Raw genomic sequence first — 12,826 nt, forward strand, 5'->3', positions numbered from 1 at the left:
TGTTGCTGCACTCCAAAACTTAAACAAATACGAGATGACCATCAGTCTGGAGTTCCATACAAAATTTGACGTGGGTATTCAATAATCATGGGAACAAAGAGAATGCATCCTGTAACTGTATGGGAGGAGCTAGCCAATTATCTCATTATGAATGAATGAGTGAATGAATGAATGAAACTTTATTGTCATTGTACAGGTACAACGAAATTGGTAAAGTGCAGATGCTCACGGTGCTTAAAAATCAACAAAGAAACCTATAACTTATATATACAGTACTGTATAAAAAGAATTAAGATTTTAAAAAGTCAGCTGTGCAAAATTAAGTGTGTAGATTGCTTTTGGATAAAAACTGTCTTTTAGCCTGTTGGTTTTTGTACCCAGAGCCCTGTAACGCCTGCCTGATGGCAGCAGCTCAAACAGTTTATGTCCAGTATGGTAGGGGTCTCTGATTACTTGCTTGGCTTTCTTCAGACAGCGACAGTGAAAATATTGGTAACACTACGCTGACACCGAAGTGCACATATGGTACTCAAGCTCCCATTTGCCAAGCAACAGCCACAAATTGTAAATGATTTACAGATGCTCTCCAAAGAAAAGTGGACATAGACCTCTGTGCTAGAAAACAAGGGATTTGCCACCAAGTACTTGTCTTCTTTGGCTAGAGGGGTCTAATACTTATTTCCTCAATTAAATACAAATCAATTAAAATATATTCTTTGAAATTCTTTTCTGGATTTTCTTTTTGATATTCTGTCTCTCCATGTGAGAATAAACCTAATCATAGACTGATCATGTCTTTATTAGTGGACAAACCAACAAAATCAGCAAGGGATCAAATACTTATTATTTTCACTGTACATACAAATATAACATTGAAATCTAATAGCAGCACTTGAAGTTGGCTATGGTGATACTCCTAAAAGTTTTGATGATGCACATCTATGTCACACACTGGACGTTTAATACAGCCAGGTAAGGAAGTAAATCATTCTACCTCCTTCACACATATACACAAACATCGGCCCAATTCATTAGAAAGTTTTTTTTACCAACATGTTGTTACAGCGTTCTAGCAATTTTTGAGGCGTTCAATGTTTTTAATTTTTCACAATAATGTTCTTCAATATAACACGCTAATCCTACATTATACTTTCTCTCAGACACACATACATTACACACCTTGACCAAAAATTAAATACAGGTCTATTCTAGACAGTCATTAACATGAGTTGGTGAAGTGTTTTCTGAGGAGCTTGAGAGCAAGTCCATAATACTGTAGTCTTGACATTAGTTCATATGTAATATAGTACTCGGTATGAAAATGACTTTGTAAGAACACATTTTCTGAGCATTTTCTGCTCGAGAACAAGTTCATGGTCGTTCGTAATAGTCTAGTCCTGACATTAGATCATATGTAATACTCCACTGCCGATTGCAAGAAGACTTGGTGAACACCAGAGTCCTGCTCCACCCAAGCAGCTGTCGCCAACATCCTCTCCTTTACCTTCTTACACTTTGACATGAAGGTCCAACATGTAAGATTTGCCAAGAAGTGGAAATACATTAGTCAGACCTTGTCATAACAAAAAAAAAATCTGCTCTCTCACACACAAGTACACCCCGACCCTGAATTCATTTTACTCCTTCATCAACTTTAAGCTAAGTTGGTGAAGTGTTATTTGAAGACTTTGAGGGGAAGTTCATGCTACTCCTAGTCCCAACATCAAGAAGACTTGGTGAAGTGTTTCCTGAGTATTTCCAGTGCAGTGTGACTACGGGCATGGCTCTCCTGTTCTGCCTTCAGCTCAGCCCTGACCTCCACCAGCTCCTGCGTTAACCTGAACACCTCAGAGTCCTCCTCCACGCGAGCCGCTGCCTCCAGCCTCCTCTCCTCCACCCTCTGCTGCTCCCTCAGCGTCTCCAGCTCCCACCGCAGGTCGGAGCACTTCCTGTTGGCCTCCCTCACTTCCTGCCTGGCTTCCTGCTCACCTGTAAGGAAGTCAGCAAAATGTATTTTTATTTGACGTGTGTCTAGAGCGTCACAAAGACAAAACAGCCGCAACGTGCTTTGCAGTGGTGGGGTTAAGAGGAATGAGTAATACAATAAAAGACACTACTAATAGAGTAAGTATAGAAACAAATTAAAAACATAGTCAAACAGAGCAGAGCAACATACCAAGTAGCACCTCATTCTGTGTGTGTGTGTGTGTGTGAGAGAGAGAGAGAGAGAGAGAGAGAGAGAGAGAGGGAGATTTGAAATATATTTACCGAACATTATTTACCAATCATACAATGCCAGAAGAGAAAGAGAGAAGTACAGAGAATGAAAGAATCGTGTTGGGGGGCTGAATCATTTTGTGGTGCTGAATGTGTGGTTCTGTGCCACAGAATGGTCTAATGTATGTATGGGAAGCACAGACTAGTGTTGGAACAAGCTCCAAAACAAAGAAGAAATGAAAAACACCTGTGGTCCTGCATGCTGTCTCCTCGGCCATCCGCTTGACCTCGTCCGTCAGAGCTTGTACCTGAACGAATGAATAATGAATGAATGGATTGAATCGATTCACACACTTTCTTAATCAGCGATTTCAGAGCATGGTAGTGCACAGTAGCATGGTAAAATCAACAAGTGCGCAAGAGACATTCAAGGACATTCAAGGAAGCTAGAAAAAAGCTTATAGATAAGATAAGGATCTCAGAGCTCATACATGAATGAATGAATGAATGAATGAATGAATTGATGTACACACTTTCTTATTCAGTAACTACAGTCCGTATGACAGTAAGGCTGGTATTGTCATTTAGGAAGTGTGCAATGTGTCCTTTAAGGAAATAAGGGAAAAAACCTTATAGCTTAAGGGTCTCGGGCAGGGTTTGTTTGTACTGCGTGTGTATGTACCTGCGCGTCCTTGGCCTTGCTGTCCGCCAGCTGGGCCTCGCACCGCAGCTTCCAGCGTGTCACTTCCTGTCTGGCTGCCGCCAGCTGCCTCTCGCTCTCATCCAGCAGGCCGCGCAACCTCTTCCGCTCCCCGCGCTCCGTCCTCACCTCGGCCTGCGCCAGACCCAGCTGTAGCTTCAGTCGCCGCCTGTCCCTCTCTATTGTGTCCATGGTGGCACACAGCGTGGCCAGATCCTGCTTGTTCCAGATGCATTCGCTGCCCTGTCTCTCCTCTTCTCGTTGGCTTTGACTTTGAGCCTCTTGCTCTGTGCTGTTTGACTGGTGTTTGGTAGCCCAGCTGGCTGGCTTTGGTCCTGGCCCTGGTACTGCTGTGGTAACTAGGCTTAGTCTCTTAGCCAATTTCTCTCTCAGCAGCTGTTCTTCCCTTTGTTGCCTTTCTCGTAGAACCCTTTGGTAGATTTCTTTGCCCTCTGGAGTCCTAAGACATTTCGGTACTGAGTGGTCTGCGTTGTTGTTGTCACTGGCTTGATTTTGTCTTGCGATTTGCTCAATGGTCTTTGTTGCCTCCTCCACGCTGAAGTGTGGCTTAAACAGCACTTCTATCCAGTGGTCGTTCTCTGGCTCCATGTTTTCAGTCAGCTTCTCTTACTGTGACATCTTCATAGGCCTATCCAGAGGTGTATGAAGTAGAAGAGGGAAATTAATGTTTAAGTAAAACACTAATACATGATACTATATAGCTGTTACAACAGTTATTGCACTGTACTAAATGGACACAGGAAGAGGGTTTTTACTTTTCTTTTACTTCAAATTGTACTTTATAGGCCTACACTTCTATTCATCATTATAAGAATTAGAAGAATACACCATGTTGAGTAAAATGAAGGTAAATCCCACGTAAGTAAGCACAGTTTTTAGTTGGTCATATCAGGACATGAGTAGCTTAGGTGAATAGGCCTATTCAGGATGAGGCTTCAAGAATGCCACATAAAATTCCCAACAACTGAGTAGCGCCAAGTTCAACTAGGTAAAACAGCAGCCCAAACGTAGCCAAGCCCAATCTTGATAACTTACAGCCTACTGTTTGGGCAGGCATCCGTGGCTACAAAATATCAGACCTATCATGAAAAATAAAATATTAGTATTGCATAACCTGCGCCCTAGCGTTGACCATGTTAATTAGTAACATTTGCGTAGTTTAGTTTTGAGTATAAGCTTATCAGCTGAAAACTACAGCCTACCTTGCTGAATGACTGCAGAATGTCGACAACAAAAACACGGTTGGTTCTCTGATCTGTTGGGGGAAAACTTATTAGACTGCCAAACAGTCCATCATGACGTCCCTATAAATACGTCTGTCCTTCTATTACCCGACTGAAAACTATAAGCTTACGTTTGCAGAACTTTGAAATAGGCCTATGTTGTGCAGCTTTTCTCAGCCATCGCTCCCGTGTTCCTCTTCCTCTGTTATGAGTGAGCGGATGCTGGCTGGCGATTCGTAACCATGGAGAGAACGCGGTAGCCATTTTGGATAGGGCGCGTTCTCTCCTCTCCAAAGTGCTGCACGTAGTGCGTAGGCTGCTGCTGCTGAAAATCTCTTTGCACACATTGCTACTGTAGGAATGAAGTAGGAATTTGTTAGCTTTTAAACTAAGGTGAATTGAGTTTTAAATTAGCTTTCCCTAACTCCAACAGTTTTTTGTCTCTGTAGTTGTCAGCTACAGGCGTAATAAACTATTTCTTCCCACTGTGTGTTATGAGTTAATAGGCCTATATATTATATGTAATAATTATGTATGGTTATAATTACACTACACATGCGTAACATACAAATAAGACTAATTTGTTAACATTTTACTATAGCCTGCTAAGCACAGTTGACCCTGAGTGTTGTGTGTCGCCCCCCTCCAATGTTCTAGACCAGGGGTGGGCTATCTTTTTCATAGGGCCACTTCAAATTCAGGGCCGTTAAAGTCCTCCAAGGGCCTTACTCTGAACACAAACCCGGATTTTCCCCTTCACTTTAGGCCTATATTGAAGGCAGCCACCTTTTAAACAAACACCACCTTCTCTAGGTTCCCTGAATATAAATTAATTGTATTGCAAATGCATTTTCTAAGATTCCTTTACAAAATATGTCATATTTCATGTGAAGCTGAATAACATTAAAATTATATCGGGGGCTGGATAAAACGGCCTCAAGGGCCGCAAACGGCCCTCGAGACATAGGTTCACTCCAGTGGTAAGACAACAAAGAAAAGGTAAATATTTTGCATCTGGCCATGTGCTCTCTGCCCTGAGGATGACTGCCCATGATCTTAAAAACACCAAACAAACAATGGATTAGCCAAGTCCAAAAGAAAAAGATAACCCAATTTGATGATCAGGACCAAAGTCAGCCCCTGTCGTGGTTAATGACTGTATAAACTGATTTTTGGACAGAGATAGTCCGAGGATAGTCCTTCCATTATTGCAGTCCTTAGAGCTTCAGTTACTGAGAGAAAAAGTGGTTTCAGTTGAGTGTCCACTTCTGAAACCAGATCGTTTTGGGTCCAGTTGTCCGTCCTGATTTAAGAAGTTGGTAACCTGTTTTGCAACTGCCCTTTCCAGTGTCTTGGATAGGAAGGGAAGCAGTGTCAAACTGTTTAACCTAAAACAGCGTTATACATTTTCTGTTACCAGAATGGCAATGACCGAGTCATAGTTCATTACTAAAGGCCCTCTGTTATGCCATAGTAGAGTAATACTATGGTAATTAACATTTCAATGGCTATTACAGCGTGCCACTGGTGGTACGGTGTGCATTATGGGGTTACTACAAGGATACGATTTAATAGCATGTAATAGTCCAGCACAGCCATGTCTTCATATGCTAAGCCTTCTGTAACTACGTACTCACTTTAAAGATCTAAACAGAGAAAATAAACCTGATAAACACATGTGACAGTAGGATGGATTTTGTGTCCTTCCCACGATGGTGCAGTATAGAGAAACTTGCCAGGCAAATATATTTTCTGCCACTTTAGTTAGGTTTGTCTGGTTTACTAGACTAACACGTCTGGTCAGACCTTGTACTTCATGTGGTTTTGTAGATTGTTTGTGGCTTCACTGACATAGCTTTCACAGACAAGAATTGTGCCTAAACAGTTAGCAAACAGACAAAGTGTTTGTGAGAGCAATGATGTCTGCTTTCTAACATGTTGGTGACTTTGTATGCCTCTGGTGTGTTTATAGACAGGGCGTATACAATACGATATGATATGACTTTATTGTCAGTTTACACTGAAATCCATTTTGCATCCCTGGGCAAGACTCATTTAAGACGGGACATACACTACACATATATCACAAAAAACCTCTTGCACATGAGTCATGCATGTGGAGCATAAAGCACCAACAGAGAAAAACCTGGGGCCTGGAACTAGTCGACCAGTCACAGATAAAGGCAGACAGAGGACACAGGCCTATAGACATACACACATACTTGCATACCTACATACAAGTCTTCACGAAAATAATAGATTAATTTTTCGTGGTGCATTCACGTTATTGCCCGCCTTTTGTAAAGTCTTCACGAAAATAATAGATTCATTTTCACGCTGCCTATTCACTTGAATTGCCCCACTGCTGCTATGGTTATCCAAACGTCTGCAGGGGCGGGGAGGGGGTGCTGACAGAACACTGCTGATACACTCGGGACTCACTAATTCGACGCCCTTTCGGTACTTACGCCTTATGTCCCCTAAACCTAAACCTAAACCTAACCCTAACCTTAACCCTACTTAACCCTAAACCTAACCCTAACCCTAACCTTAACCCTAACCTCTTGCTGTGACATCTTCATAGGCCTATCCAGAGGTGTATGAAGTAGAAGAGGGAAATTAATGTTTAAGTAAAACACTAATACATGATATTATATAGTTATTGTATACACCAGTTATTGCACTGTACTAAATGGACACAGGGAGAGGGTTTTTACTTTTACTTCAAATTCTACTTTATAGGCCTACACTTCTATTCATCATTATAAGAATTAGAAGAATAAACCATGTTGAGTAAACTTAAGGTAAATCCCACGTAAGTAAACACAGTTTTTAGTTGGTCATATCAGGACATGAGTAGGTGAATAGGCCTATTCAGGATGAGGCTTCAAGAATGCCACATAAATTTCCCAACAACTGAGTAGCGCCAACTAGGTAAAACAGCAGCCCAAACGTAGACAAGCCCAATCTTGATACAGCCTACTGTTTGGGCAGACATCCGTGGCTACAAAATATCTGACCTATCATGAAAGGATTTGTAGGTCATTGCATAACCTGCGCCCTAGCGTTGACCATGTTAATTAGTAACATTTGCGTAGTTTAGTTTTGAGTATAAGCTTATCAGCTGAAAACTACAGCCTACCGTGCTGAATGACTCTTTGCAGAATGTCGACAACAAAAACACGGTTGGTTCTCTGATCTGTTGGGGGAAAACTTAGCTTGCCAAACAGTCCATCATGACGTCCCTATAAATGCGTCTGTCCTTCTACTACCCGACTGAAAACTATAAGCTTACGTTTGCAGAAATTTGAAATATATTTAGCAGCTTTTTTCAGCCATCGCTCCCGTGTTCAACTTCCTCTGTTGTGAGTGAGCGGATGCTGGCTGGCGATTCGTAACCATGGAGAGAACGCGGTAGCCATTTTGGATAGGGCGCGCTCTCTCCTCTCCAAAGTGCTGCACGTAGTGCGTAGGCTGCTGCTGCTGAAAATCTCTTTGCACACATTGCTACTGTAGAAATGAAGTATGAATTTGTTAGCTTTTAAACTAAGGTGAATTGAGTGTGAGTTTTAAATTAGCTTTCCCTAACTCCAACAGTTTTTTTGTCTCTGTAGTTGTCAGCTACAGGCGTAATAGCCTATTTCATCCCACTGTGTGGTATGATAGGCCTATATATTATATGTAATAATTATGTATGGTTATAATTACAGTACACATGCGTAACATACAAATGAGACTAATTTGTTAACATTATACTATAGCCTGCTAAGCACAGTTGACCATGAGGGTTGTGTGTCGCCCCCCCTCCAATGTTCTAGACCAGGGGTGGGCAATCTTTTTCATTCGAAGGCCCACTTCAAATTCAGGGCCGTAAAAGTCCTCCAAGGGCCATACTATGAACACAAACCAGGATTTCCCCCTTCACTTTAGGCCTATATTGAAGGCAGCCACCTTTTAAACAACCACCACCTTCTCTAGGTTCCCTGAAATTAATTGTATTGCAAATGCATTTTCTAAAATTCCTTTACAAAATATGTCTTATTTCATGTGAAGCTGAATAACATTGAAATTATATCGGGGGCCGGATAAAACGGCCTCAAGGGCGGCAAACGACCCTCGAGCCATAGGTTCACTCCAGTGGTAATTAGACAACAAAGAAAAGGTAAATATTTTGCATCTGGCCATGTGCACTCTGCTCTGAGGATGACTGCCCATGATCTTAAAAACACCAAACAAACAATGGATTAGCCTAAGTCCAAAAGAAAAAGATAACCCAATTTGATGATCAGGACCAAAGTCAGCACCTGTCGTGGTTAATGACTGTATTAACTGTTTTTTGGACAGAGATAGTCCGAGGATAGTCCTTCCGTTATTGCAGTCCTTAGAGCTTCAGTTACTGAGAGAAAAAGTGGTTTCAGTTGAGTGTCCACTTTTGACACCAGATCGTTTTGGGCCCAGTTGTCCGTCCTGATTTAAGAAGTTGATAACCTGTTTTGCAACTGCCCTTTCCAGTGTGTTAGATAGGAAGGGAAGCAGTGTCAAACTGTTTAACCTAAAACAGCGTTATACATTTTCTGTTACCAGAATGGCAATGACCGAGTCATAGTGCATTACTAAAGGCTCTCTGTTATGTCATAGTAGAGTAATACTATGGTAATTAACCTTTCAATGGCTATTACAGCGTGCCACTGGTGGTACGGTGTGCATTAGGGTTACTACAAGGATACGATTTAATTGCATGTAATAGTCCAGCACAGCCATGTCTTCATATGCTAAGCCTTCTGTAACTACGTACTCACTACACAGATCTAAACAGAGAAAAAAAACCTGATAAACACATGTGACAGTATGGATTTTGTGTCCTTCCCCCGATGGTGCAGTATAAACAAACTTGCCAGGCAAATATATTTTCTGCCACTTTAGTTAGGTTTGTCTGGTTTACTAGACTAACACGTCTTGTGCATGGAACCCTGAACTGTTGATTATACGTCTGGTCAGACCTTGTACTTTATGTGGTTTTGTAGTTTGTTTGTGGCTTCACTGACATAGCTTTCACAGACAAGAATCGTGCCTAAACAGTTAGCAAACAGACACTGTGTTTGTGAGAGCAATGATGTCTGCTTTCTAACATGTTGGTGACTTTGTATGCCTCTGGTGTGTTTATAGACAGGGCGTATACAATACGATATGATATGACTTTATTGTCAGTTTACACTGAAATTCATTTTGCATCCCTGAGCAAGACTCATTTAAGACGGGACATACAGTACACATATATCACAAAAACACTCTTGCACATGAGTCATGCATGTGGAGCATAAAGCACCAACAGAGAAAAACCTGGGGCCTGGAACTAGTCGACCAGTCACAGATAAAGGCAGACAGAGGACACAGGCCTATAGACATACACACATACTTGCATACCTACATACAAGTCTTCACGAAAATAATAGATTAATTTTTCGTGGTGCATTCACGTTATTGCCTGCCTTTCGTAAAGTCTTCACGAAAATAATAGATTCATTTTCACGCTGCCTATTCACTTGAATTGCCCCACTGCTGCTATGGTTATCCAAACGTCTGCAGGGGCGGGGAGGGGGTGCTGACAGAACACTGCTGATACACTCGGGACTCACTAATTCGACGCCCTTTCGGTACTTACGCCTTATGTCCCCTAAACCTAAACCTAAACCTAACCCTAACCTTAACCCTACTTAACCCTAAACCTAACCCTAACCCTAACCTTAACCCTAACCTTAACCCTAACCTTGACCCTAAACCTAACCCTAAATTGCTTGTTTGAAATGTTTGATTACCATGTGACGGTAGGCTACCGAAAGGGCATCAAACTAGTGGGTCGCTAGGCAAATTGGCAGCGTGAAAATTAATCTATTATTTTCGTGAAGACTTTACGAAAGGCGGGCAATAACGTGAAAGCACCACGAAAATTAATCTATTTTTTTCGTGAATACTTCACGAAATTAGTGAGATACGGTTGGTGAGCACAATAGCCTACACATAGCTTGAAGACATTACCATCGTGATAGCACTATAAATATAGTCTTGAGACTGATTCAACAGAAGAACTGATTGATGTATGAAGGAGTCTGTCACATTTAAAGAAGGGAACTCTGAAATGCCTATTTGAGGGTAATAACTGATATTCTTGGTGAAGAATGTGTGAAATGTCCGTAGAAATGCATGTGGCCAGTTGGAGAATACTCTTGTTATGAGCTTCCAAGGGCAGCCCAATGAGAGCAGATTTTGATTTGGTACTGGAGTTTAGCTTTATCTTTGACAGAGAGGCTGTTATACCAATCTGTACTGCAGTAAAGCATGGCACTGGATCACAGATGTAAAATCTCCTCTATTTTCACCCTGTTAGGTAGGCCTAATTGTTGTCACAACAGTCAATTAAACAGTCCACGTTGCTTTGGTACAGAGTATGGCCAGACTTGCTGAAATGTTTCAGCACAATTAGGGGTGTTGTGGTGTTGTGCGTTAAGGCACCCAACCTTGCATGCCCATGGGGACCTACATTTATGAATAGGCTGAAATCCCTTGCTGCTTTGCATCTAATAGTATGGATTCTCCCCCAAAAGCGGGATCCTGAGTGAGGGAGCCAATCAGAGCGGGGAGGGGTGGAAAGGTAATGATGCATACTACTTCACAATCAGAAGCAGTTTGTTTAAATAGATTCAACTGACACAGTTGGCTTGAGGGTATGTTTGTATATGCCAAATGATACATTTGTAACGTCCAATAAATGGCCATGGGCAAAACCACACCTTTCCTATGAGAAATTGCATAACCGGCAATTAAGTTTGAGTAGAGTACTTTTATTCATCCCGAGGGAAATTAGGTATCTGACAGTTTACATAGATACACAAATACAAAACATGCACAAAGCCTAATACAAATACACACAGACCTAATACAAAAGTAGACGAAAAAATAGACAAACAGAAAGATACACAGACAGAGCTGTTCAAACTTGCTGCCGCTCGCGTCGGCGCCTGGAAGTAAGGTGGACCCAGGTCAATCTTTTTTCGACAATGGCATCGCAGGCCATGACTGTTTTTGGGGATGAAAAAAGTTGTTCTATTTTTTTCGATTATATTAAAAATAAACATTATTTAATGCATTTCATTTAAAGGAACACTGTGCAGGAAATGGTCAAAAAAGGTACTGCAACTATGCTGCTCATTGAATCTGGGTTGCCTATTGCCAAATTTGATATTTTCATTAAAGTTTACTAAGTAATAAACTAATATTTTCTAGTATGGCCCAAGTACAGTCATTTTTGCAGCTAAAAATGGCTATTTTTGGAAATTCAAAATGGCGGACCATGGAGAAGATCCCCCTTTTCATGTATGAAAAGTGCAATTTTCCAAGTCATAATGAATACTTAGAATTTGATGGTGGTGGTAAGTATTCAAGAAAAAGGTAACATTGGTGAATGGGTAGTATGAGTTCTGGAAATAAACAACTAAAAATCTTGCACAGTGTCCAAGTTCATTTAAAACGTATATGTCTTCTCAGCTGTTATTACGCCGAATGTTGCATCTCCTGGCATCTCTCATGAAACAGGTGACCTGCTAGTTCCGTTAGCTGAAGATTGCTAGTTGCAAATGTCATTGTCAAAAGCCATGAAATGCCATGCCTGTGCGTCAAGTAGGCTAAACAGAGTGGCCAGGATGTTTTACCTGTTGCTTTTGTCATCAACTATTCTTCAATAAATGTTACAAAAATGTGGAATTGTATTTTTATTTAATTTAAATAAAACATGAGGCTTAAAAATGTATTTAAAAAACCATATATTGAAAAAAAGTAATCTTGCGGGCCAGATATAATTGATAGCGGGTCAGATTTGGCACCCGGGCCTTTAATTGCCTACCCCTGCTCTAGACTATCTCACTTGAGAGATACTCTGATGTTACCCAGGCAAAGGTTTGAGTCCAGCTCGAGTCATTTCCCAACCCTACCCCGTCTCTCCCCCAGTTTCTTCCTGTCATAATGTCTGCTGTCCAATCATCTATTAAGGCAGTTTCCCAACCAGTGGTACGTGTACCACTAGGGGTACGCGAGCACACTGCAGGGGGTACTTGGAAAAATAAGTCATTTTTAAAACAGCATGGAGCATATTCACACTGGAATAGAAAATGTGATGTAAAGCATGAATTAGGGGGTACTCATGGCACAACGAAAAAGGCTTAGGGGGTACATGAGACAAGAAAGGTTGGGAAACACTGTATTAAGGCACAAAAAGCGAATTAAAAGCTTGCAGCAGAATACGTTTTTTATTTCTTGCAATTCAACACGTTCCTCCAATTCAACAGTCATTAATTTCCCTCGGGATCCATATCAAAGTCAAAGTCAAAGTCAGCTTTATTGTCAATTTCTTCACATTCACAGGTCCTACAAAGGAATTTAAATTAACCTACGCTTCTCTCTATCCCATGCCACTACATAGACATGGACAAGATGACAGACATTAAAGTGCAAAAAAGAACAGTAGGACAGGACATATGGAACATATAGTAATGAGGGGTATTGTATTGTACCTATCCTGGGCGTAACAAGGGTGACAGAGTAATAAATAGAATTTAAATTGTCTCACCTAAACAAGAAAAACAAAAGTAGTGTAAGACCTACAGGATGTCAT

At 41.2% G+C, this 12,826-nt stretch overlaps 1 protein-coding gene across 3 annotated transcripts; it reads right to left on the reverse strand.

The window, feature by feature from the left end:
- Positions 1-757: 757 nt before the first annotated feature.
- On the reverse strand, positions 758-7,507 carry ccdc160 (coiled-coil domain containing 160). 3 transcript variants are annotated; one of them, XM_063189577.1, is made up of 5 exons: positions 7,304-7,507; positions 6,723-6,747; positions 2,900-3,541; positions 2,465-2,525; positions 758-1,989 (listed from the first exon to the last, which is right to left on the reverse strand). In XM_063189577.1, the coding sequence occupies exons 2-5, from the start codon at positions 6,741-6,743 to the stop codon at positions 1,724-1,726; spliced, it is 990 nt and encodes a 329-aa protein (XP_063045647.1). In that variant the 5' UTR covers positions 6,744-6,747; positions 7,304-7,507; the 3' UTR covers positions 758-1,723. The 3 variants fall into 3 exon arrangements, with proteins under 3 accessions (XP_063045647.1, XP_063045649.1, XP_063045650.1); XM_063189579.1 differs by lacking the exon at positions 6,723-6,747 and having other exon boundaries at positions 2,900-3,566; XM_063189580.1 differs by lacking the exons at positions 6,723-6,747; positions 7,304-7,507 and adding an exon at positions 4,141-4,180 and having other exon boundaries at positions 2,900-3,566.
- Between the last annotated feature and the right edge of the window lie 5,319 nt (positions 7,508-12,826).

Source organism: Engraulis encrasicolus, chromosome 23 (genome assembly GCF_034702125.1).
Source record: "Engraulis encrasicolus isolate BLACKSEA-1 chromosome 23, IST_EnEncr_1.0, whole genome shotgun sequence".
In the NCBI taxonomy this organism is placed as follows: domain Eukaryota; kingdom Metazoa; phylum Chordata; class Actinopteri; order Clupeiformes; family Engraulidae; genus Engraulis; species Engraulis encrasicolus.

Bases quoted from the DNA above. Each gene is read 5' to 3' on its own strand.
- ccdc160 (XM_063189577.1), bottom strand. From the start codon at position 6,743: ATGAAGATGTCACAGCAAGAG. The intron at 2,526-2,899 runs GTACATACACAC...TCATTCGTTCAG, and splicing joins GCAAGGCCAAGGACGCGCAG to GTACAAGCTCTGACGGACGA. The intron at 1,990-2,464 runs GTGTTTTTCATT...ACTTCCTTACAG, and splicing joins GACAGCATGCAGGACCACAG to GTGAGCAGGAAGCCAGGCAG.